This window comes from Canariomyces notabilis, assembly GCF_033297395.1.
Source record: "Canariomyces notabilis strain CBS 508.74 unplaced genomic scaffold N656scaffold_6, whole genome shotgun sequence".
Classification (NCBI taxonomy): domain Eukaryota; kingdom Fungi; phylum Ascomycota; class Sordariomycetes; order Sordariales; family Chaetomiaceae; genus Canariomyces; species Canariomyces notabilis.
The window spans coordinates 932,141-952,628 of NW_027041828.1; the positions used below are offsets into that span (position 1 = coordinate 932,141).

At 53.6% G+C, this 20,488-nt stretch overlaps 5 protein-coding genes across 5 annotated transcripts; all 5 read left to right on the forward strand.

Moving 5' to 3' along the window:
* Positions 1-241: 241 nt before the first annotated feature.
* Positions 242-653, forward strand: N656DRAFT_777505 (uncharacterized protein; the record flags this gene model as incomplete). Its single annotated transcript, XM_064814833.1, is given in 3 exon segments — positions 242-361; positions 372-438; positions 459-653. Coding segments are annotated over 2 exon segments (179 nt in total), but the record flags the coding sequence as incomplete, so codon positions are not given.
* A 601-nt stretch (positions 654-1,254) lies between these two features.
* On the forward strand, positions 1,255-4,841 carry N656DRAFT_585123 (uncharacterized protein). The gene is made up of 7 exons (XM_064810186.1): positions 1,255-1,307; positions 1,381-1,484; positions 1,545-1,855; positions 1,911-1,940; positions 1,996-3,352; positions 3,402-3,956; positions 4,017-4,841. The coding sequence occupies exons 3-7, from the start codon at positions 1,611-1,613 to the stop codon at positions 4,737-4,739; spliced, it is 2,910 nt and encodes a 969-aa protein (XP_064671894.1). The 5' UTR covers positions 1,255-1,307; positions 1,381-1,484; positions 1,545-1,610; the 3' UTR covers positions 4,740-4,841.
* A 3,847-nt stretch (positions 4,842-8,688) lies between these two features.
* On the forward strand, positions 8,689-9,896 carry N656DRAFT_585495 (uncharacterized protein). Its single transcript, XM_064810187.1, has one exon. The coding sequence runs from the start codon at positions 8,792-8,794 to the stop codon at positions 9,692-9,694; it is 903 nt and encodes a 300-aa protein (XP_064671895.1). The 5' UTR covers positions 8,689-8,791; the 3' UTR covers positions 9,695-9,896.
* Positions 9,897-15,515: 5,619 nt separating this feature from the next.
* On the forward strand, positions 15,516-16,404 carry N656DRAFT_585604 (uncharacterized protein). Its single transcript, XM_064810188.1, has 2 exons — positions 15,516-15,569; positions 15,637-16,404. Exon 2 carries the CDS (start codon positions 15,706-15,708, stop codon positions 16,267-16,269), a length of 564 nt encoding a protein of 187 aa, XP_064671896.1. The 5' UTR covers positions 15,516-15,569; positions 15,637-15,705; the 3' UTR covers positions 16,270-16,404.
* Positions 16,405-17,002: 598 nt separating this feature from the next.
* On the forward strand, positions 17,003-18,362 carry N656DRAFT_796802 (uncharacterized protein; the record flags this gene model as incomplete). Its single annotated transcript, XM_064817568.1, has 2 exons — positions 17,003-17,996; positions 18,076-18,362. The coding sequence occupies 2 exons, from the start codon at positions 17,003-17,005 to the stop codon at positions 18,360-18,362; spliced, it is 1,281 nt and encodes a 426-aa protein (XP_064671897.1).
* Between the last annotated feature and the right edge of the window lie 2,126 nt (positions 18,363-20,488).

Here is a 20,488-nt window from a genome sequence, read left to right on the forward strand (position 1 = left end):
CTTGAGGCTTGCGACCCAGTGTCGTGCTTACCCGGGCCCGCTCCGTTTAGTGTTGGAAGATTTTTACATGCAACAGTAATTTACCAGATATTACCGTAAAAACCGGTAAAAAAAGGGATTTTTACAACCACCAAGACTGCCAAGCCTAGGAGGGTTAGGGTTATATATGGCCAAACTACCCCCTTATTTCTTGCCATGCCCACTCCCTACCATATTTTTTCCCAAGTCATGCCCACCCACCACAACGAACTGGCATCTTCTAGGTACTCTCCCATCCACAAGACGGTCATCTTCCACCATATTGGCATACAACTCTTCCTCCACTTGAGGGTCCTCAGCATCGTGTGCCATAGAATTTCGGGTGTACAGCCGTGCATCCAGCTTCTTCAAGGTCCTCCGGTTCATGTATACGAATGCAGCTTGATCCAGAATGTCCCCAGAGAGTCTGTTACGCAATGCACCCCCCTACGAAGTTCATACCAAGAACGCTCATTTGGCGGGGGCAGGGCAGGAAGGTCGAATTCGAAGCCAAAGATTTATGGCACTATACCCAATACGGTGGCGGTCAAAGGCGGCATAACGCACGGATCAACGTTCGTCAAAGACGTTATTTATACGGTTCGTTGTAATTTACGGTAAAAAATCTATTTTTACCGTAAAAATCCATCCCTAGCTCCGTTCCAGAATTTCCAATTGGCCGCTCTATGGATCCCCTGATGTCCTTCCCAAAGCATCACCGGACGGCAAGCGGCGCTAAGCCCGATTAGGTGACCGGGAGGCAGCGACTCAGCCCTCACGTCCGTTTAACCTTACCGACGGCGCAGCTCAGGGCAGCAGAATCAACTCACTCGACATGGAATATGGTGCAGCCGACACGATTTGTATGTTCCACCGTCGAAGAAACGAATTTGGCTGAAGGACATGGGCCAAATAATGCTCGGTGACGCCTGTTCTCTCCTTCCCAAACTACGACCTTCGCAATCCCAGCGATAGGCCAACGAGCGAAGAGAAGACCGAACCATCGATGCATCAGCGACACAACTAATCCTAACCTTCCCCATCAGCCCTCGAGTGGCGAAAATATTGGTTTCGACTTCCGCTCTCCTTGACCGCCGCCCGAATTTCACCACTAGTAGGATTATTGGCTACGACGTCGAGTGTTCGAGTGATCTCCTGGTCATTGCTCCCTTATTATCCTAGGCCTCCGGCCTTTAACTACCACCATGGATGGCGGGGAGCCATTCATACCGATTCGCACTCGGCGGCCGGTGCATGATGGGAGCAGCATGAGCAGCGCCGATTCTGCTGTATGTGAAGTTTGGATTCTTTGAGACGAATGATGTGGATGTTGAACCGATGCTCACACCACTCCCCGTACAGTACGGCTCGGCCTCGGAGGGCTCTCCAGCGGCAACCCACGACATCAGCCGTGTCAGTTATCATGTCAAGCATCTGGAGAGTTTTGCTCAGGCACTGCAAGAAGTGTGTGGGACCCGTCTCCCTTGATACATTGAGTTTGCTTCTGACTTGGTTCTACCTCAAAGTCTGCGAGTAGAGCGTTCCCAAACCGCGGCCGCGTCTCCCAGCGATATTCGAAGGTGCACGCCCTCATGCTCCACTGGAAGTGTGATGATTTGTTTGTTCTGCCCGAGCTCGAGGATCTGGAAAAGTGTTTTCGCGAACAGTACTCCTTCGAAACCGACATCTTCTCCATCCCCTCCGAAAACCCCCACCTTGACCTCATGCTCAAGGTTGCGGACATGGTCAAGCAGCATGAGTCGGAGGATACTCTGTTCATCGTTTACTACGGCGGCCACGCCCGTATAGACGAGTCGAGGCAGAGTACCTGGTGTGCGTAAGTGTCAGGCCTGAGATGCCCGCGGCTTGGTTTCTTCTCCTAACAATTCCAGTAACCGCCGACCTGGTTCTCCTTGGTTGCAGTAGGTCCACCCCGTGCTGTGCGCCCAAGTCACTAGCTTAACCGTATTTCGACAGGTGGTCAGCGATTCAGACCCTCCTCGAGAGATCAATATCAGATGTATTGATTCTGCTGGACTGTTGCGCCGGTGCCGCGAGCGCCACCTTCCCCACCGGCCAAAGCATCACTGAAACCATATCGGCCTCCAGCTGGGATGCCATTGCCCCCGACCCGGGCAGGTATTCGTTCACCAACGCTTTGATCGAGGTGCTCCAAGAGTGGGCGCCTCGAACCTTTTCGGCCGCCATGCTCCACGCTGAAATTCTCGCTCGTCTGAAACATCCACGTCCCATCCTAATCAATGGAAAGCAGTTTGAGGCGAGGTCTACGCCTGTTCACTTCATGATGACATCTAACCACAGGGCGCCGAGCATCGAAATATGTCGTGTACTTCCCAGAGGCCAGCTGCCGCCGTCGCCTCCGAACGAGCTGTCCTACCTGCCCGGTCCGTCGAGTTTAAGGTTGACGGAAGGAAGAAGCCGGGTTGAGCAAGCTGCTCTCCCCGCTGACACTCAAAGTCTCATGGCGCCTGAACCGACCGAGGACAAGCCACATGTCATGATCTCCTTGGCGCTTGAGGATGACCAGCAGCTCGACATAAACGCTTGGGAAACATGGCTGGCCGGCTTTCCTGCCCTGGCTAAATACGTCAAGGTGCAGGGCATATTCAAGAGTCATTCGACGCTGCTTTTATTATCACTGCCTGTCATGGTGTGGGATCTGCTTCCAGATGACCCTGCCTGCTCATTTGTCGCCTTTATTCGATCAAACAACCTCCTGCACGCTCAGCAAACGGCACCGGAACCCGTTGACGTACCGATACCTGTCGCTAGCGGAGTGCCAGAGACCAACCAGGCCCGTGACGATGCAGAGTCCTGTTCCGGGACCACAATCGGGGGGACCACGATAATAACGCCGACGGAGAATGGCAGCATTGTCGGGTACGGACCAACTGCCTCAAGTGGTAGCCGTCCCATACATACAACCCCTGCCTGGATACCATCCTTCGCCAAAATTCAGGTTCCGGCTCTGAATACGAGACCCTCCGTAGCAGCTTCTTTGAAGACTGCCACTTCCACGACATCACTAAGCTCGCTGAGACGACCTGAAACACTGCCTCGGAACCTGTCGGCTGCTACCGGCAGTGAGCTCCATTCCCCCATTGAGACGATATCAAGAAAGATGATTCTCAACACGTCTCGGAGCTCTAAGAGATCTGTCTTCCAATCACACCAAGATATTCCGGAAGGCCAGCCAATGGCTCAGCACGTTATCCGACGCCTGGAGGATTATTTCCAAAAGGATCCAGACCCAAGCGTAGGCGTCATTGAGCATCTTGCATCAAACCTTGGGGTGGAGACGGCGGACATCCACGTAAGTCCACAACGTTCGACTACCCTAGACTGTCTGACTGACTAGTTAGATCTGGTTCCATCATCGCCGAGAGCAAGAACGGATGGAGCATAACCTGCAGAGTCTCAGAATTGAAAGCAGACAATGGCAAGCCCAGGACGGCGGCCGCATGATCCTCCCTGGTCATCTAAACGATCTCCTTGAAATATATCCGTCAAAGGGCATCCTGATTGTAGATTTGCGTCCTTCGACCGACTTTGAAAGATCACATATTCATGACGCTATCAACCTGCGTGCCCCTCACAGCTTCGTCGAAAATACTTCGCTAGAGATGGTTGAAGATACATTTGTGGACGACCAGAGCCGTCGCAGCTTCAGCAAGTGGTTCCAGTACAGGTGTGTCGTCTTCTATGACAGGGTCATAGAGTTTGACTGGGAGTGTCCCGTCGCCGAAGCCTTGTACAAGAAGTTCAGGCGGAAGGGTTGGCAGGGACAGTGTTTCATCCTCAAAGGCCACTATCGCGAGTTCTCGGTGTCGTTTGACAAGTACATCAGCGGAGCCAAGATGACGAGCGAGGCCAAAAATTATGTCGACGGCCTCCGACAGCAGTCCAGTTTGACTGAGGTAAGCCGTTCCCCTTCGGGCGCATCTAACACCACCGTCAGAGGTTAACAGACTACGCAGGAGGAAGCAAACAGGCGGCACGAGCGATACGACGAGTGGCTGCGCGCATTTGAGAGCCAGCACGGTGTGCCGACAGCAGATCTTATTCCGGCAAGAAAACTGGAGCGGAGAAAAGCAGTCGAACAACGCCAGAAGGATCTCGAGATAGAATTCGAGGCCCGCTTCCCAGCGCTGTTCAAGAAGGCGCAGGCGATGCGTCCGCGGCCTGATTCAATTGGCGAGGATACGCCGTCAGCAACGCCGCCGTCACCTCCTCCCCCTTTCCTCAGCGAACCGTGGGAAGGGCAGACTTTCCAAGACGTCAACTGGATACGCAAGCGGAAGTCGTCCATCGACGGCGATTTTGAGCTGACGAAAGCGCATCTGGTTGAGCCTCTTGCCAGCGGGCTTGAGAAGATGCGCCAGGTAAGCGAGTTGGCCAGAGCAGCAGCAGAGTCTCGAGCTTCGTCGGCCCACGGGCATCAACAACAGCGGCGCAGCGAGGATTATCCTGAGAAGGGTAAAATGACGTACTACGGCGACGATGACTACGACGAGATTGACCCCAAGCGCGAAGGGCTGGGGAATGATCCCGTCTTTCAGAAGGCGGGAGCTGCGGTTGGAGGAGGGAAAGTGCAGGAACGGCCGGCAAGCAGTGTCCCCGGCGAGGAGACGCCGGTCAAGAAATCTGCTAGGAAAAGACCTTCTGCTATATGGGAGCGGCTAAAAGGCGGCGTGAGGTGAGGGGGGATGGCATGACTGCATATCTGCATTTCTGGGTATCGGATTTGAACTTCCTATGTTGGTGGTGGCATGGTGCTAAAGGGGCATGGGAAGAGTTAGGCAGGCTTTTGTGGATACGATGTATATACACGTCAACTTCGGCGTTACGGATTCTTGGGTACCTGTTGTTACTAGGGCGAGGGACTCTGTGTTTGGGTTCACTGGATGTCATGGCCGAAGGCCCTTGTTCTCGACTTCATTAGCACATACTACACTAGTACTGTAGAGGAGATGGCAGCACTACATGGTCGGTTACTTTCTGTCCTTGTCCCAAGTCAGCAATCCGGCCCATCCCTTTTCCAACTATCCTCAGCCCTTTCTCTAGCGTTGGATAGGGGTTCTTGTGTACCCCAGATAGCTTCCAACCTCCAGTGCTTGACCGGTCAGTGTCACCAACGACATGGACAACGGGGTACGAAATCTTGGATCTATGTAAGCTCCGGAACGCATGGGCGTGTATCGTACATATCTACCCTAATGGCCAGCGAATCACTCTGGAAGTCTCCTGGCCACGTGCGGCATGTAGTCAGTGAGGGAATACCTGGGTTAGAGACTCGGAGTGAGTGGATGAGGGAATAAGTGAGCGGCGAGACCAACTACAGTTGCTGCTTGCTCTGGTCTGCTGTTCAATAGGTATAAGACAATGTCTCCCTGCTTACTGGTTTACATAGCACCAGGGATAAGGGGGGACTTGGTTGTCGTGTTCGGTTCCTGCAGCTATGCTCTCAGTTTCCTGCCTCAGGGCAGCTTCTGCTTTGGACACCGAAAAGAGTTCTATGCCCGCGGCACGAAGGCATCAGACGGAACTTGGCAATGCCAATAGTACTAGTACAGTACTAGATGGACTAATGCCTGTTCCATGACTCCCTAATGTGCCCGTTGGAAGGTAACAGGGTCGTACACTAAACGGCATCGGCGTGACTGACCGAGGGCAACACAAGGTCTAGCATATGCTGTTGAGCAGGGCTGTAACGGCACGGTGGTATTGCATATGAGACGTCATGAGGCCGAGGGTGTCCCATCCGCAGCGGGGGAGCCAGAGAGGTGATGGTACGACATAATTACCTGCTACATGATGCTGGTTCGATGTGAATATGGTACCTGCATATGTACCAGTTGAAGCAGGCAAGATTGGATACATGGATGAGGGTCATCGGAACTGCCTTCTCCCGAATGTTTAGCCCATCCGTGACTTGTCTGTGTCCTACTTATGTTTCTGGGCCTTGCCGTTGTTTTATGTGGAATTGGGAAACGATCCATGGACATGATGCAGTGGACAGTCCGGCAAGTGAATGGCTTCAGTGGCCGAGCGGCAAGAACTTAACGGCAGCAAAGGCAAAACCTTGTTTCACGAACGGCTAGCCTGTCATCCTCTCGTCATCCTCTTCCATAGTACTCATTGAAGATGCCTCGGTTCAGCATCAGCCTGGCAGGCTAATAAACGCTTAATTCGTGCTCGCCATCTCGCAACCAGCCTGCCTGTCCTGATCTTGTCTGTCCTTGCTCCTGTCCCTGTCCCTGTCGCTGTTGTTTATGTTAGCAGAAAAGATTCTGTATGCATTGTAAGATTGGGTTATATCACACACGCACTTACACTCACACATGGGCCATGTCCCAGTTAGCTGCCAATACCACGGCGCGTCACACTCTTGATACCTTGACCCTTTTCACTTCTGGCAGGCAAGTCGCAGAAAGGGCCGAGGCATAATTTTTGTCGCAACCTGAACCGGGTTTCCTTTGGTACTAATAGTTGTGTACACTATATTCCCTTCGGCAGTCGCCATGGGGACGGCATAGGGTGTCTGATACACGAGGATATATGCCTATATGGTACGATGTGATATAGACTTATACAGAGGGCGGCCTGGTACCACTAACTTGGTGAGAGAAGCAATATATTACCGAAGCGGGAGACAAATGCCGGCTTGGCTTGCATGTCAACGTCCCGTTTCTTCGTGATATACACGTGTGCGATTCTTATTTCCCTTGGGTTCGAGGCAGTCTTTGGTCTTGGCCCTGAGCTTTGGTTCGCGGAAACGAAGGTCAATGCCAACCGGCATCCAGAGCAAGTCACGGTGGCACAGCCGTTGCCCACTCTGTATCGGGAGAAATAGCTGACATGGAAAGTGTTTGAAGTCGATACTACCACTATAATAAATCACTAGTACACATCACCGTTACAGCCGTGCCCTTGCCGTGTGATTTGTTTGTACCAGAGCAAGCCACCAGTCAAGGCGTGATGCTCAAAACGAAATCACAGTCAAGGTGTAATAAGGTGAGGTAGGTATGCGCGTACGTACCTCAGTATATGATACGTAAGGTAGGTACCTTATTAGTGTAGAAGCAGCCAGCCCAGCCAGTGAGGTGCAATGTTTCGGCTCAGGCCCGCGGCGTTCCGGATCGTCGGCGACTGCAGCCCAAACGAAGGCAAGACCGAGGTAGGTACCTCCATAGGTTCCCTATATTGTACTTTCATCGCCCTATTTTCCTTCGGTAAAAGGAGTGCTAGGTTCTGTACATACGTAAGTAGTAGATTCATGATTATGGCTTGCCTAGGATATCTACCAGATACCTGACCTCACGTAGTTTTGCGATGACCTCGGCTCAGCGCTTGCTTGGGAAATCCCTTTTTTGACGTTCGACGTTAGTCAAGTAAAGGTTAAACCAAAACAACAATTGCAGCTGTCAACTGTCAGTGTCAGGTTGAAGCGGGGAAGCAGAGACAGGAAAACTGGGTCGAAGGAAAGATGCCCTGTATGTTTACGGATACAGAGGACAGTACTTACAGTATAATACGCAATTCGTGAAATTATTGCCTGGGCTGGGTGTTTCTGATCGACAACGGGATGCTAGCACGATCGAAAACAGTGCGATCTGGTAGCGAAGCATCTTGTGTTTTACCTTCCATCAAGGCTAACTTGTTTTGTACGGCAACGTCCAGCTAACCACCAACGAAACTTCCACCAATCCCATCCCCACGTCTGTTGGGTGGCCCCCTGCCCGCGATTTAACTGGCACTGCAAAAACGGTTTTGGCCATTCCAAGCTAGCAAAACATCAACAACTGGCTGTATTCAATGCCTTAAATCTTCAGAGACTACTAGAACTAGATGGTAAAATACCTAGCAATCGAAAAGTCATTCAGCACATGTTTTGAGGTCTAATTTGTAGCGATTTTGAGTGTGTTGTTGATGCTTTCCTAGCTTATAAGCGGGTTTTGAGTGCCAATTAAATTGCGGGCGGGGAGAGGGGGGTCTTGCGAGTTTTCAGGGTCGTAACGCTATATAGTGTACTTCGCAGCTAGTACACACACGTGTATATGGATTCTATACTACAGTGGCATCAAATCTCTCAGGGGTTCGGGTATCCAGATCTCGGTTCGATGCAACAAGAATTGTTGCGCGCTTTTCTCGAAAGACCGGGGGTTCTTGACACATCCCCGGTTCGGAACGGAACCGATGCCCTCAGATGGAACCTGGGCCGCCATCGAAGTCATCTCGATGAAACCCAAAGTCAAGAGGGGTTCCCTTGGATGCATTCCGAACAAGGTTGTTGCTCCGACCGCCCCGTCGCGGAGCCATCCACCGCTTGCGCTTGCCCGAGTTGCTGTCGCCGTCGGCTTGGTTTTGCCCAGCCAGATCCAGCCCTCCTCTCTACATACCTGTGCAATACCCTGATCGGTAATTGGAAGGAGAGGTACCGAGCAAGTAGAGTAATGCTCTGGTTGGTGGAATTATGGCTCTTAATAATGGCGGGAGATAATCATGAGGAAGGACGGGTTTGTTGGTCGAGTCATTCCAGTTCATGACCTTGTCATTGATGTATGGCACATGAAAGAGGAAGGCAATTTGAGGCGAGGGAGCACGGATGGAGATCGAGATGGAGACTTGTGGATGCCGCAACTCCACCCGCGCTAATCAACGCGGCAGGGACCGCTTGGCGGCTGTCAAAACTTTTGACAGGAGCTGATTGTTCAGGTCTTACACACCTTCTCTAATCTCCACATTTGTCTCTATGAGAACCCCACTGTCACCACTTGCGATTGAAACGAAAGAGAAAAACATGAGAGAAACGAAACCAGATCACACAGAAAGAAAGAAGGGACTGCATAGCAAGAGAGCTTTCGGTTCCATTTCGGCGAACGACACGCCAAGGGCAGCACCGCAGGACCTCGGACCAGCTTTCATGTTTTTCCTCGTCCATTCTCTGATATCGATTCAGCAGTTGATAAAGAACGCCGCGGGGGTGCAGCAACCATGCTTCTCTGCCCTCTGGCGATATCAAAAACCTTGCGTCGGAGAGCCGGAGCGTACCAGAAACGTCATGATCGAGTCGCGTTGCTTACATACAGCTGCAGGGTACCTCCGTACCAACGTACGTCAAACAGATTATCTGCCCGTGGTGTCAAGCATCAGCAGGAGCACGGGGACAGCGGGACAGCGTTGTGTCAGCCATGCTGCGTCCTCGGGCTATCGAACCATGGGCCTCCAATTCTCCCATACCTGCCCGGGTTCAGGGTTGTATGAAGAGTACCGCCCAGCCAGCGCCAACCTAACATCAGGCGATAATGACATCGCCATTCACGGCTGCAATGGCACAGATCGCCTGCCTCTTTGCCGAGACCGCGTCTTTCTGATGGATCAAGTAAGGTACTCGTACCTTATGTACAGTACAGTACGGAGACATAAGGTACCTTTACTTCCCTGGCCAAACGTCACTCCAATACCTACACCGTGCGCAATATGGAGACATGTCAGATGGCAGGAGACAATTGGGAAGGCTCCGTTCCTTCTTCTGTCTTTCACATTTCTTATCAAGAGGCCGACCAGTGCTGGAAAAGGGGGAAACTTTAATGGTGTGCTCCACAACCTCAGTAACAAGTTTATCCATCACAATGACCACGTGTATCTGCACTAGATACACTCGCCATAATCGGTGAACGCCCCTGATCACCGAGTGAGTTCACCGCCGAACAATACCCGCCAGCGCGGCAGTTGCTACCCCTTGGCAAAGCTCCTCTGCATGTCAGATATATTAGCATCCCTCGGCCGCGTTCACAGGCAACCCGTTGGCCTTAATTACTCGTTGCATCACACTGCGCAGACGGCTCCTGCAGGAACAAGACACCGAAACTGCCAAGTTATTTGAGCAGCAGGAGTAGTCGACCAACGAACTGCCTGTTCGCAACAACTTGCCGTTGGAGATACTCAATTTGACAGGCTGATATGTAGTGGATATTGCCACCTCCCCGTTGGCTCCCAGCCGCCTGTTCAGCACAAGCATCATACCAGTACCAGTGTAATAAGCTTACCTCAAGCTTACCTAGGTCTGTAAGTATCCGTAGTTCCATGCCACAGTTATAGCTGTAGCGAGAACCGGTACAGGACAGTACAAGAAAAGCAACATGCATGTGTCGCTCAACAGTAGATTTAGCGGCTCGATCCCGCCACTAGTAAGCGGGAGGGGGGAAAAGAGAAATGCTTGGTCGCCGTACGGGATGGTCGCAGGCCCGAGAAAATAGACTAGAAGCTGTAACCTGTCACCACGCTGGTGGTGCTGGTGGTGCTGCCGGTAAGGAGTTGGTTAGAGTGGTCTAGCCATGGGGACCCTTTGTGTAAGTGTGTAACAGCTCCTAGCTAAACCAAACAGAAAGAAATACGGATAAACCCTCGCTCGCTGTGCGACTGCAGAAGTAAGTACATACACACCTTTTGCCTCTCTGGTATGATAGCGATAGGTAAAATCGAGGCTGTGGGCAGCCGTATGTATGCCGGTAACCTAGTGACGCCGGGGACGGAAGCGAAGACAGATCGACCAGAACTATCTGCTGGATACGGATACATACGCAACCACCCCCCCCCCCCCCCCCCCCCCCCCCTGCTCCAGCCTGCGGATCGGGCGCTGGCGGCAACCTTCCCGCAGACCCGAAGGAGTGGCCAAGGAGCAGGTTTGCGTTCCCGGCTAACGTTGACCGGCCGCCGAACTGCCTCGCAACACGGTGGAGTGCGGAGCGGGTTACCGATGGCGCGTGCTCTAATCGTCTAATGTCTCTCCCTTGTTGAAGACGACACGCCCTGTGCTGACCCAGCTGTGTCCCCTTTTAACTTCGGTTGCATACACCTATCCTCATTCAGCCGTTGTGTCCGAGATGGTCCCGTTCAATCGGGTTTTGTAACATGTAACGATTAGTAGATGTTGGGTGGTTCCTGGAGATCGCGAATACCGTAGCCCGCTAGAAGGCCGGAATGTGGGCGCGCCAAAGATATTGCGGATATTTCCGGCCGGCCGGTGATGGTGTGACTGGAAAGTTTTTCATAACCACACAAAGTGGAATGAAGAACCGGGCCTTGCATGAGGAGTACCCCTATCGCTGAGATCACCGGCAAAGATTCCGGCATTGGGAGTTTGATGAGACGGCCATGTACTTCCCGAGCGGATCGTCCCTGCCGTGATTGTTTGGTTTCGTCCTCGATTGTCTCCCGCAGAAGCGGTTGAAGCCGAGTCAGGGGTACCCATGGGAGCGGGCCGGAACCCCCTTGTCGGCCGCGTTTCCGTATTCTTCTTGGTACAGAACCCTTGTCAGTTGTCACCGAAGCCGCATTTGTCTCCAACACTCCATCGTGTGGGGGGAAGCGCCAAATTGAACGAACATTTTGCAGCCGAACGGTGGGGCGAGTGGGAGGCTAGGTGAAAACACTTGAACCTGTCAAGAGAGGATGTGGCGCTGACAGATGCAGATAAACCTTGACGTTGATGTATGAACAGTACTGTATCCGTATGTACGAAGTACAGTACATACCTGAAGATAACCCTGCCTGGGGCAGGCTGCCTTGTTCAACCTGCATCAGCACCCCCGAGGTTGACCTGGATACGGCATACCGCGAAAACTCCTCCGAAAAGTTGACATGAATATGGGAAGAACTCGACTCTCATGGTCGACTTTGTTCCGTATCGAGAGCCAATCGGTCTGAGGGGAGCCCAGATTCGTCGACCGACAAGTGCACATGAGGAATGAATGGGTAGCGACAGCTCGAGGGGGGCTAACAGCTGCAAGCATGCTCCCCACGAATATGTATGCCACCTAACAAGGAAACATCGGGTTGCTGTGGCGCTACATCTTCAACTGTGAAGAGCCAATCCTCCACCATCCACCTTGACCCGGTTGGAATCTTCTTTTGTCTTTGGCGGCCCGGGAACTTGTGGGTCGTGCACGACATCCGGTCAATAATTTATGTTCTCCTAGCTGCCAGCCCTCACGGGCGATTCCAACCATCAAGGGTGACGACGGCCAATACGAAGTTATCGTACTGCAGCTGCCCATATTGTGGATGTGCGGCAAACAATGCAGGGCGGGGGAGACGGGGGAACCTGTGGCGCTGTCAGATCTCGAGATGAAAATCGGCTTGATGTACTCGTCCAGATCTTGCCAACCCGCCTTGTCACGACGGCAGGGCCTGGGCACTCGCTGTCCTACGCCGATTGCCGATACAACCACTCCACTAATTCCCTAGGTCCTTATTAGCCAGCGATTCTGGAACTGCACCGATGACGGGTGCTACGAAAAAGTGCGGAGACTGCTCCGGCGCGCTCTGCATCTGGAAAAGTTTATGATGGTGCATCATGCACTATATGTCTAGATGGGAGTAGCGGTGTCTTGGATGTGAGATCTTCAGGGTTCTGCCATCTGACGAGTCGGGAGCTTCCTTCACGGGACGGTATGTCCCTTGGCTGTCAGACACTTGACAGGCCGACTGTATCACTTTGGGGTGTCCCCTCCCCTTGGGCGTCTTCGCTCCGGAGATGCGCGCAACCAACCAGTCCCTAATGTTGGGACTGCGGGTTAGCAGAGCATGACGGTGGCACGAGGTATGTATAAGATTCTCCTCTGGGCGGCTTGCAATGGCCAGTGATTCAAGGGCCACAGACAGGTTCAGTCGAGCGGACTGAAGGGTCCCATTTCCGAATCGCACCAGCGTTGCTCCTCTCCCACACAGCACGGCGCTGTGTAGCAATCCACAGAACGCGAGTTGTCTCCGATGATGGGAAAGCCCAGGGCGTTGGCCCAAAAGATGATTGGCAAGAAGCCAGTCGTGTAACGAGAACGAAGCCCTCACCGCTTGACGTGTAAGACATGAGGAAAAGAACTTTCAGCATCTGACGACGTGGTTGCTGATGCTCAAATCCGCGCCATTAGGATACACTTATAAGGCTCCATATGGCCGGAGACATAGACAAGTGTTACGCATTAGCGGTTCCTAGCCTAACGGCCCGAGGGGGAAGTTGACGGTACATGTCAGCTCTTGTGACTCCTGGGGAACGGGACTTGAGAGTTTCCACTAAGCGGTATCCGTAAACCAGCAGAACCAAAAATATTCGAGAGCTGGTAGAGCGCGCGGATTTGAGGGAGCCAATCGCAGCCGGTGGAAGAACCAGGCTGAGACGCTTTCTGGAGATTTCGCCGATAGGTCAATGGCCGGGTCTCAATGGTACTTCACATGCCGTATTGTCTGACGATGGGGAGGGCCGATCTTTTGTGACGGTTGGCTGTTTGACATGTGTCGAGACGCACCGGCGAGCTTCCCGTCCGAGCTGCAATTCGACGGGGGATTGTAGTCAGTACTGATCAGCGTGAAGGCGCAAAAATAGATACGCTGCTCCATTGATGCTACCCAGGAGTATGTCCCCGCAAGACAATCGTGTTTGTGTATCCCAAATGCTTGCACACCTCTCGCATGTCCTGGCCGCTGGGGTCGGAAGTCTCGACTCCTTGAGGCCATGATGCAGATGTTTCTCTGCCCATATACGTCAGTGTTTTCCTCCTCAAACCCTAGGGCCGTTGCCAAGTACCCGGACTACCGTGGCCGAGTGTCCCGATTTGCGACTCTGGCTGGAGATCTCGTTTCGACCGACATTCCCGGAGGGCAGCCGCGAGATGGTCCAGGTGGCCGAGCCATGGCTGCAACAGACAAGCTATGTATGTACTTGGAGACAATACAGTAGGATCCGGCTCCCAGTTTATCTGGTGGCGAGCTGCTGATCCCTAGATCGGTGGGCCGATGATGCGGCATCACCTTGTCTTCACCATGTAGTACATTACCGCGTAATAGATATCCACAACCAGGAAAGCAGTCTCGAACGAATGAGGCTACCGTCCAAAAGCTTGGATGACGACTGCCCCATTCTTTAACCTTTCAGGCGGCGACTTCACACAACTATCCGGCCTGCCCTTCAATTCAGGCACTCAAAGGTCGACATGGCGTTTGTGTGGCTTTCCAGCGACTCGGCACTGCCCTGATCTTCCGATCTTCAGATCTCACGGGCCAGACTGACGTGGTCTTGTCCGAGGCGATCGGGTTAGGCATGCACAAGGCCGTCTCGTACCGGAGAATTGGAGGCGTAGTGTATGTATTGTCTTCTGATCATCGGATGCAGCGGTAATGTGGCAGCAAAGTTACCATCACATTTTTCTCTCTCGCCTTCTTGCGCGCTTGAATTGTGTATTGTACCGATAACTGGTTGCAAAAACGAACCCGTCGCTTCTTACCCGTGCTTGCGTTGACGGGCGAGCTGTGCATGTACTGTATGAGCGGGCAACCTGAGAACTTACTGAACTGATGGATTCAGTGCGTCGGAGGAGCTAGGTTGACGCTTCATATTCCTGATAGCTGTTGAATGAAGCGGCTGGCAGTTTGCGGTTGCAGCCGCAGTGAGATGCGCACCTTCCACTGACCGGGACTTTGGTTGGCGTGCCCTTGACGTTTGAGAGGTTTAAAACTGTAAACTATCGACGTGCTGTGGAGAAATCTGCCCAGTCCGACTTGTCGTACTTGCGTCCATGTCATGGAAGGAGTGAAAGGGTCGAGAGGTAAAGTCGGAACGACAGGCGATGGCTTCTGTTAAGAGGGGTAGTCGAGAAGATGATTTCTGCATACAAAATTTTTGGCTGCACTAACAGGCATCAGAAGTCGGTACTTGTCAAGACTTTCTCCTTCAGAAGTGGCAGGAGCCCAGAACCCCATCACATCAGAATTCGTGATCCATCATTCGCCATCATTATCACGAGCCTTACATACTTTCACCCGACGCCATAAATATCATCACGATATTATCTCTAAACAATAGCGCACACGATGGGACCTGGCGGATTCCAACGCATCGTTCCAGCAAGTCGGGCGATGGTCGGTTTCCCGACGCGCGGCCGCCTGCATTTGTGCGCTCTGAGCGGTCGCATCAGATCGCCAGAGACCTGAGGAAAGTCGATGCCTCGAACCCGACTCTCGGGTGCGTTTGGGCCAGCAGATGCTTCGACATACCATCACCGACGCCCGGTGGTGGAGCGCTGGATGCGCCGGCCAGCTTCCGCATATGATGGTTGGACACGGTGATGTCTATTAAGGGTCCCAAGTCCCCAATTGTCCCGGCTGCTCTGGCTTTGTGGCTCGGCCTCGCCACGTGCAACCTTCTCTGCTGTGCCATTGCATGCTCGGTAACCAATATCTTCCAGAGCTCTATCTACACTTACAGAAGAGTAGGTGCGTGTGCCATGATAAGTATGCCAACATTGCCAAGATTGAAGAGAGCAGAAGACCAGCAACGGCGCTGCTTCCGAGAAGCTCAAATAGGAGACAGCTCCCGGCCGCCAGTGCTCGGCACGGTGCATTTCCGGGCTCGAAGCACAGGGGGGAAAGTATCTTGTCTGGCAGTCTGCACATGCGATGGCACGCGTGGAGGGCTATCCTTGTCAGTAGAGCGGCTCGCCTTGCAGGGCGGAGCCCGTCACATCCGCTTTACGGTAAGTTGCATACGTATAACAGTGACTTGTTAGCTGATGAGGTGAGGTGTCGTGCTGCCACTCGAAGCTTACCTGGGACTCAACATGCACTGTCCAACAGGGGGACAGAAAGTTATCGCCCTGGAGAAGGTTGCCAATGGTGGTGTGCAGGCCTTGCACGGACATCTTAGCTCGCCAAACGAACCTGGCGGCTTATTTAGCGCCCCACAAGGGTACTTGGGCAGGGGATAGAACTTGCCTAAAGCGACAACAGGAGTGCCTTCCTCACCATTCCCAGTGGCCGAGGATCACCCTGAATTTTCCACACCTGCGTAACCCGCCCGCTACTGCCGCTTATGTACTGGCACTGCCTTTCTGCCTCTCCCATGATTCTAAGACCGTTGACAGTACACACCGGGGATACCTTACCTCACCTACCTTGATCCTCGGCACGACACGCACTGAGCCCAACGCTCGCTGGCCGCCTAGCCCGCCCGATTCGCCCATCGCCTCGGCTTACAACCAAAATGTACACACAAACTTGCACGCTGCTCCCTGGATTGCGCTACGGCTCTTATTATATACTATGTGGTATACATACCTTACTCCGTACTGGAACTACCTAGCTATGCCGCCACCAGAGATCCGAACACCAGCTCAGCAGCAGCCTTGCTGGACTCGTCAGTTTGCGTCACCCCCAACTTCCACCTGTCGGGACTAAGCGGGCTACTGCGTACTGCGTAGAGCCGCCCAGACACCCAGAGACCCAGCTCTTTCCTTGCCTGTGATCAGGCCCACTCTAATAAGGTGCAGTGCCGGGTATGGTGTGTTGTAAGGTAAGTGCGGTAAGGGAAGTAATAAGGTATGGGTACCTTACGTAGGGGAGGTAGGGAAGGCAGCTTGAGCATGTTTCTCAGTGCAGGGTCCATCAAGATGAGAATGACATCCGCACACACAAGGTATTGTACCTACTTGTACAATACATACATACATGCACTCAGACGACCCCTGCCACATGCTGACCTGCCCCTGCCGTTCCAACTGGACTCCAAACTACCTACTTCAACTCAGTCTCATAAACGCCCCGTCGAGTTCTCCCCTTTGCAGCTCCTTCATAATCTTAATCTCCCCCCCACTCAACACCGCCCAAGTGCCCTGTTGATCAACAGTGGAGACCCGTCCATGCCGGGCCCAACACCGGCCGGTAGTAGTCTTGGGTTTATCATCAGCATTGACTTCGCCCAAGCACACAAGCACTCCTTCTCGCGATACACCTCTGCCAGGACTTTGACGTCAGGACACACAATCCGCCTCTCAAGTCCTTCTCAACCTGGAAGTTCTTGCCGTGCTATAAAGGAGATTCCTGTCCCACCTCAGGGTCTTACCGAATCCATCACCCATCTCCTTCCGCACTGAGGAGGATATGACCATTGCCTTGGGCCTCAGTTCTCCTCATGGCACGTGGTCCCATTCCCCCATCTAACAACGGGTGGTCCAACAGAGCCAACGGCAATGGCGGACCCAGGCGCCCGAGCGAGGCCGACAGATCCGACAGGCCGGTCTTGCCCTCGGTGAACGAGATCCTTTCGGGAGACTATATGCCCTCACGCTTCTCCCGAACCCCCTACGCCGTAAATTCTCCCCCTGCCGTGCCTACGCCGGAAGGATATGAAGACCGTCCCGAGAGCCCGCCAGCTTATAGCTACGCATCGATTTCGGACAACCACCAGCAGAGGCCCCTTGCTCCGATGCAAGATGACAGATCGAGCCAGGTTCCGCGGCGCTATGGTTCTCAACAGCAGGCACCACTAAGTCCGCGCTCTAACCCCTCGAGCTGGGCTAGTCCCCCCCGGACTCCTCCTGCACCTCGTCTCCCGAGTTTTCCGCCGATCAGGGAGTCCGTTCCCATGGAACCTTATGATCACTTCGTGCCTTCCCCGAGCCGCCCGAGACCTCATGAGATGAACTATGAGCGAGCCCCCGAGGCAATGTCCCGGATGTCAGTCGCCTGGCCAGAGACCCGGCATGCCGAGGGCGGCGACTACTACAGAGCTCCCCCGAGTTCAGGCGCTGCCCATGGACGACCGTCCCAGCCCCAACCGAGGGAGCCGAGGGAGTTCTATAGATTACCCCCTCTCCCTTACCGCCCTCACCATGAACCCACCCACCACGCCCGTCCTTATCCAACACGTCGCCATCACAGCTTTTCCTTCAGTCCTGCTACCTACTGGGATCGCCGCCCATTATTCCCCGAGGACGAGTACTCCCCGGCACACTCAAATTACATGCGAGAGCCCAATGGCGAGAGCAGGCCGAAGCGGCGGCGCGGGAACCTACCCCGGGAGTCGACCGACAGGCTTCGCGCGTGGTTCGACGCGCACCAGGAGCACCCGTACCCCAGCGAGGAGGTGAAACAGGCGCTGATGCGCGAGACGGGCCTCCAGATGAGTAGGTCTTCTCACACTCACATGTTGGATCTCGCAAAGAAAATGATGGGACATGACGGCTGACACGAGAAACCACATAGACCAAATCTCGAACTGGTTCATTAATGCCCGCCGCCGCTATCTCAAGAAGCCTTTACGCCCCGGCCCCGATGGGGCTTCAGACGCCTCGTTTCCCTCACCCACCGAACGAAACCGCAATGCTTCCTTCAGCGACAGCGAGGGAAGCCTTTACGCCAGCGAACCGCTCACCGCCGGTGCCAACGGAATCTCGGACCCGCGAACTGCGCCACCACCGCTGGTACCACCTGGGGCCGTTGATGAACGCTCGTTGTCCCGAACCAATGGCTTTGGCAGGCAGTCTGTCTAGAGTGAATGGCCCAACGGGTCACTACTCATCATGAGATTGTTCTTTGTTGTTTTAATCTTAGCATTTTTATACCTCATTCGTTCCTGAAAAGCATTGTATAACAATCAATGGCTATGGCATCCCAAGGCTGTACGGCACTGAGCATGGGTATTTTTCAGCGTCACCTGATCAGTAGCTATACATCCGCCTCCGCCCTCCGCATGGCTGAATGGGCTAATAAGTTGGGTTGATCTACCTAGAAGGGCAATGGTTGGGTAAAAGGGGATAAGGGACCAGCGGCCGGGGCAAAACAAAATGTTGGGCGAGGGTTTGAGCTGGAGTTCGAGGTTCATGATTTTAGATCGGAAGGACAGGTGTACAATACCACACCGATAGCGCAAGCGCCCGCCCAGCTAGCGACCAACTATTTATGACGACGATGTTGATGATGAGAATCGCTAAGTCTATCGCGTTCAATATGGCCGTGAGAGACAGGAAGGGGAAGGCGGCTCGTGTCCATCACCTGGCAGGATCAGGCATGAACGTGCCCACCCCTCGACGGTGACAGTGATTTGGGTGAACCGACTCATACGCCACCGGCACGGGCACCGTCTTTCAAGTCCGGTCTTGGCCTGGGCGAGACCGGGCTGGGAGCGTCTCGTTCCCGGTCTACTTGGTCTGGTCTGCAAACGCCTCACATCCTCTCTCCCTCCTCCAACCGCAGCCAAAGTTTATCAGGCACCTTCCTTTCTCGGCAGCCTTTGGTATAGGAGGACGGAGGGTGGACGTTTACACAGCCTAGTCAGAGCTACTAAGAAAGTGGGTGGGCAGATGAGGGAGATGAGGGGTGCTGCCACTCCAATCACGGATTCCAGGGCAAGCGCATGGTCAGGGGAGGGGGGCACCGGAGGGGGCTAAGAAACTTAAGATAATTCTCTCATATCAAATCATGTTAGGCTCTTGCACCAAGCAGAGTCTGAGTCCCTCTCCTGCTCCCTCCTCGAGACTTTTGTGTGCAAGAAGGGAGAGTGGAGAAAAGCGAGAGGGAAGTTGTGCAGAGAGAGGGGAGGTCTGGATGGAGACGAACGATGCCTCGACTCGGGAGTTGCCGGGGCTTCTGCAGCCCTGCGCCCATGGACTCCTGTCTTAGAGCGGGCCTAAAGTACAGGGCCGCTGACACTGATGCTGAACGAATCCTTACTAAGTCAGGGCGCCGCTGACTACTAAGATCGAGCGAAAGGGGCTAAGGTAGTGAGTCCACGTTCCATCGGGGTTACGGACTCTTCATTGTTTCCAGGATAAAGCATCCTCGGCATGTGTATCACGCTGGAGAAGGGAAGAGATGGAAACAAGAGCTTCCGAAGCTGAATGTCTGATATCTTGTCTCGGTCTGGGAAGCGGTTGACAGTCAACTGAAGAGGACAAACAGATCTGTACCTGCCATGAGTGAGCGAAGTGAGATTCCTCCCGAACCTACCTGCACGTAGGCGCTGGCCAAGTTCTTCCCAAGTCTCTTGACATGTGAAAGCAACAAATGAATCTAGACTGCTCGTAGAGCCTTGTGTTAATGGGCTGACTTTGACGTGGCAGTTGCTTGGAAAGGGGAAAGATGGCGAAAAGGGCGAAGCAGCGAACCACGGCGCACTGATACCAGGCTAGGAGGTGTAGTAGAAACCTTCGTTTTGCGGTGGCGTGGAACTGGCCACTCACTTGCGTCCCTAGTGTCTCTGGTCCCGTAAACCAGATACCGCAATCTGACACGAGAAGCAAATCAAAATCAAAAGGGTCTGGAAAGGGGGAGCAGATGGCAACTCGCCGCATGCGTTCCCCCTGCTTGTACAGCCAGGACTTACATACATACACGTAGGTATCTTCCAGTATCCTCTCCCGCCGAGAAAGTGAGAAGGCAGATCAATAGTAATGATCATGCCCTCCTTCCATGTAGGCCATGCATGAAAAGCAACCCCTGATCCCATCGGCATGCCAATTGCGAGCATAGTCCGCAGTCCCAGTGACGTCCCCGGACAGACAACCATAACCGGTCCGTCATCCCTCTTGAACTGGTATCTCCGAGGTGCGGGACGGCAGACCGCTCGAGCTCGAGGGAAGTACTACAGCTTCGGCTGTGCATGTGCATATCCGGAGAG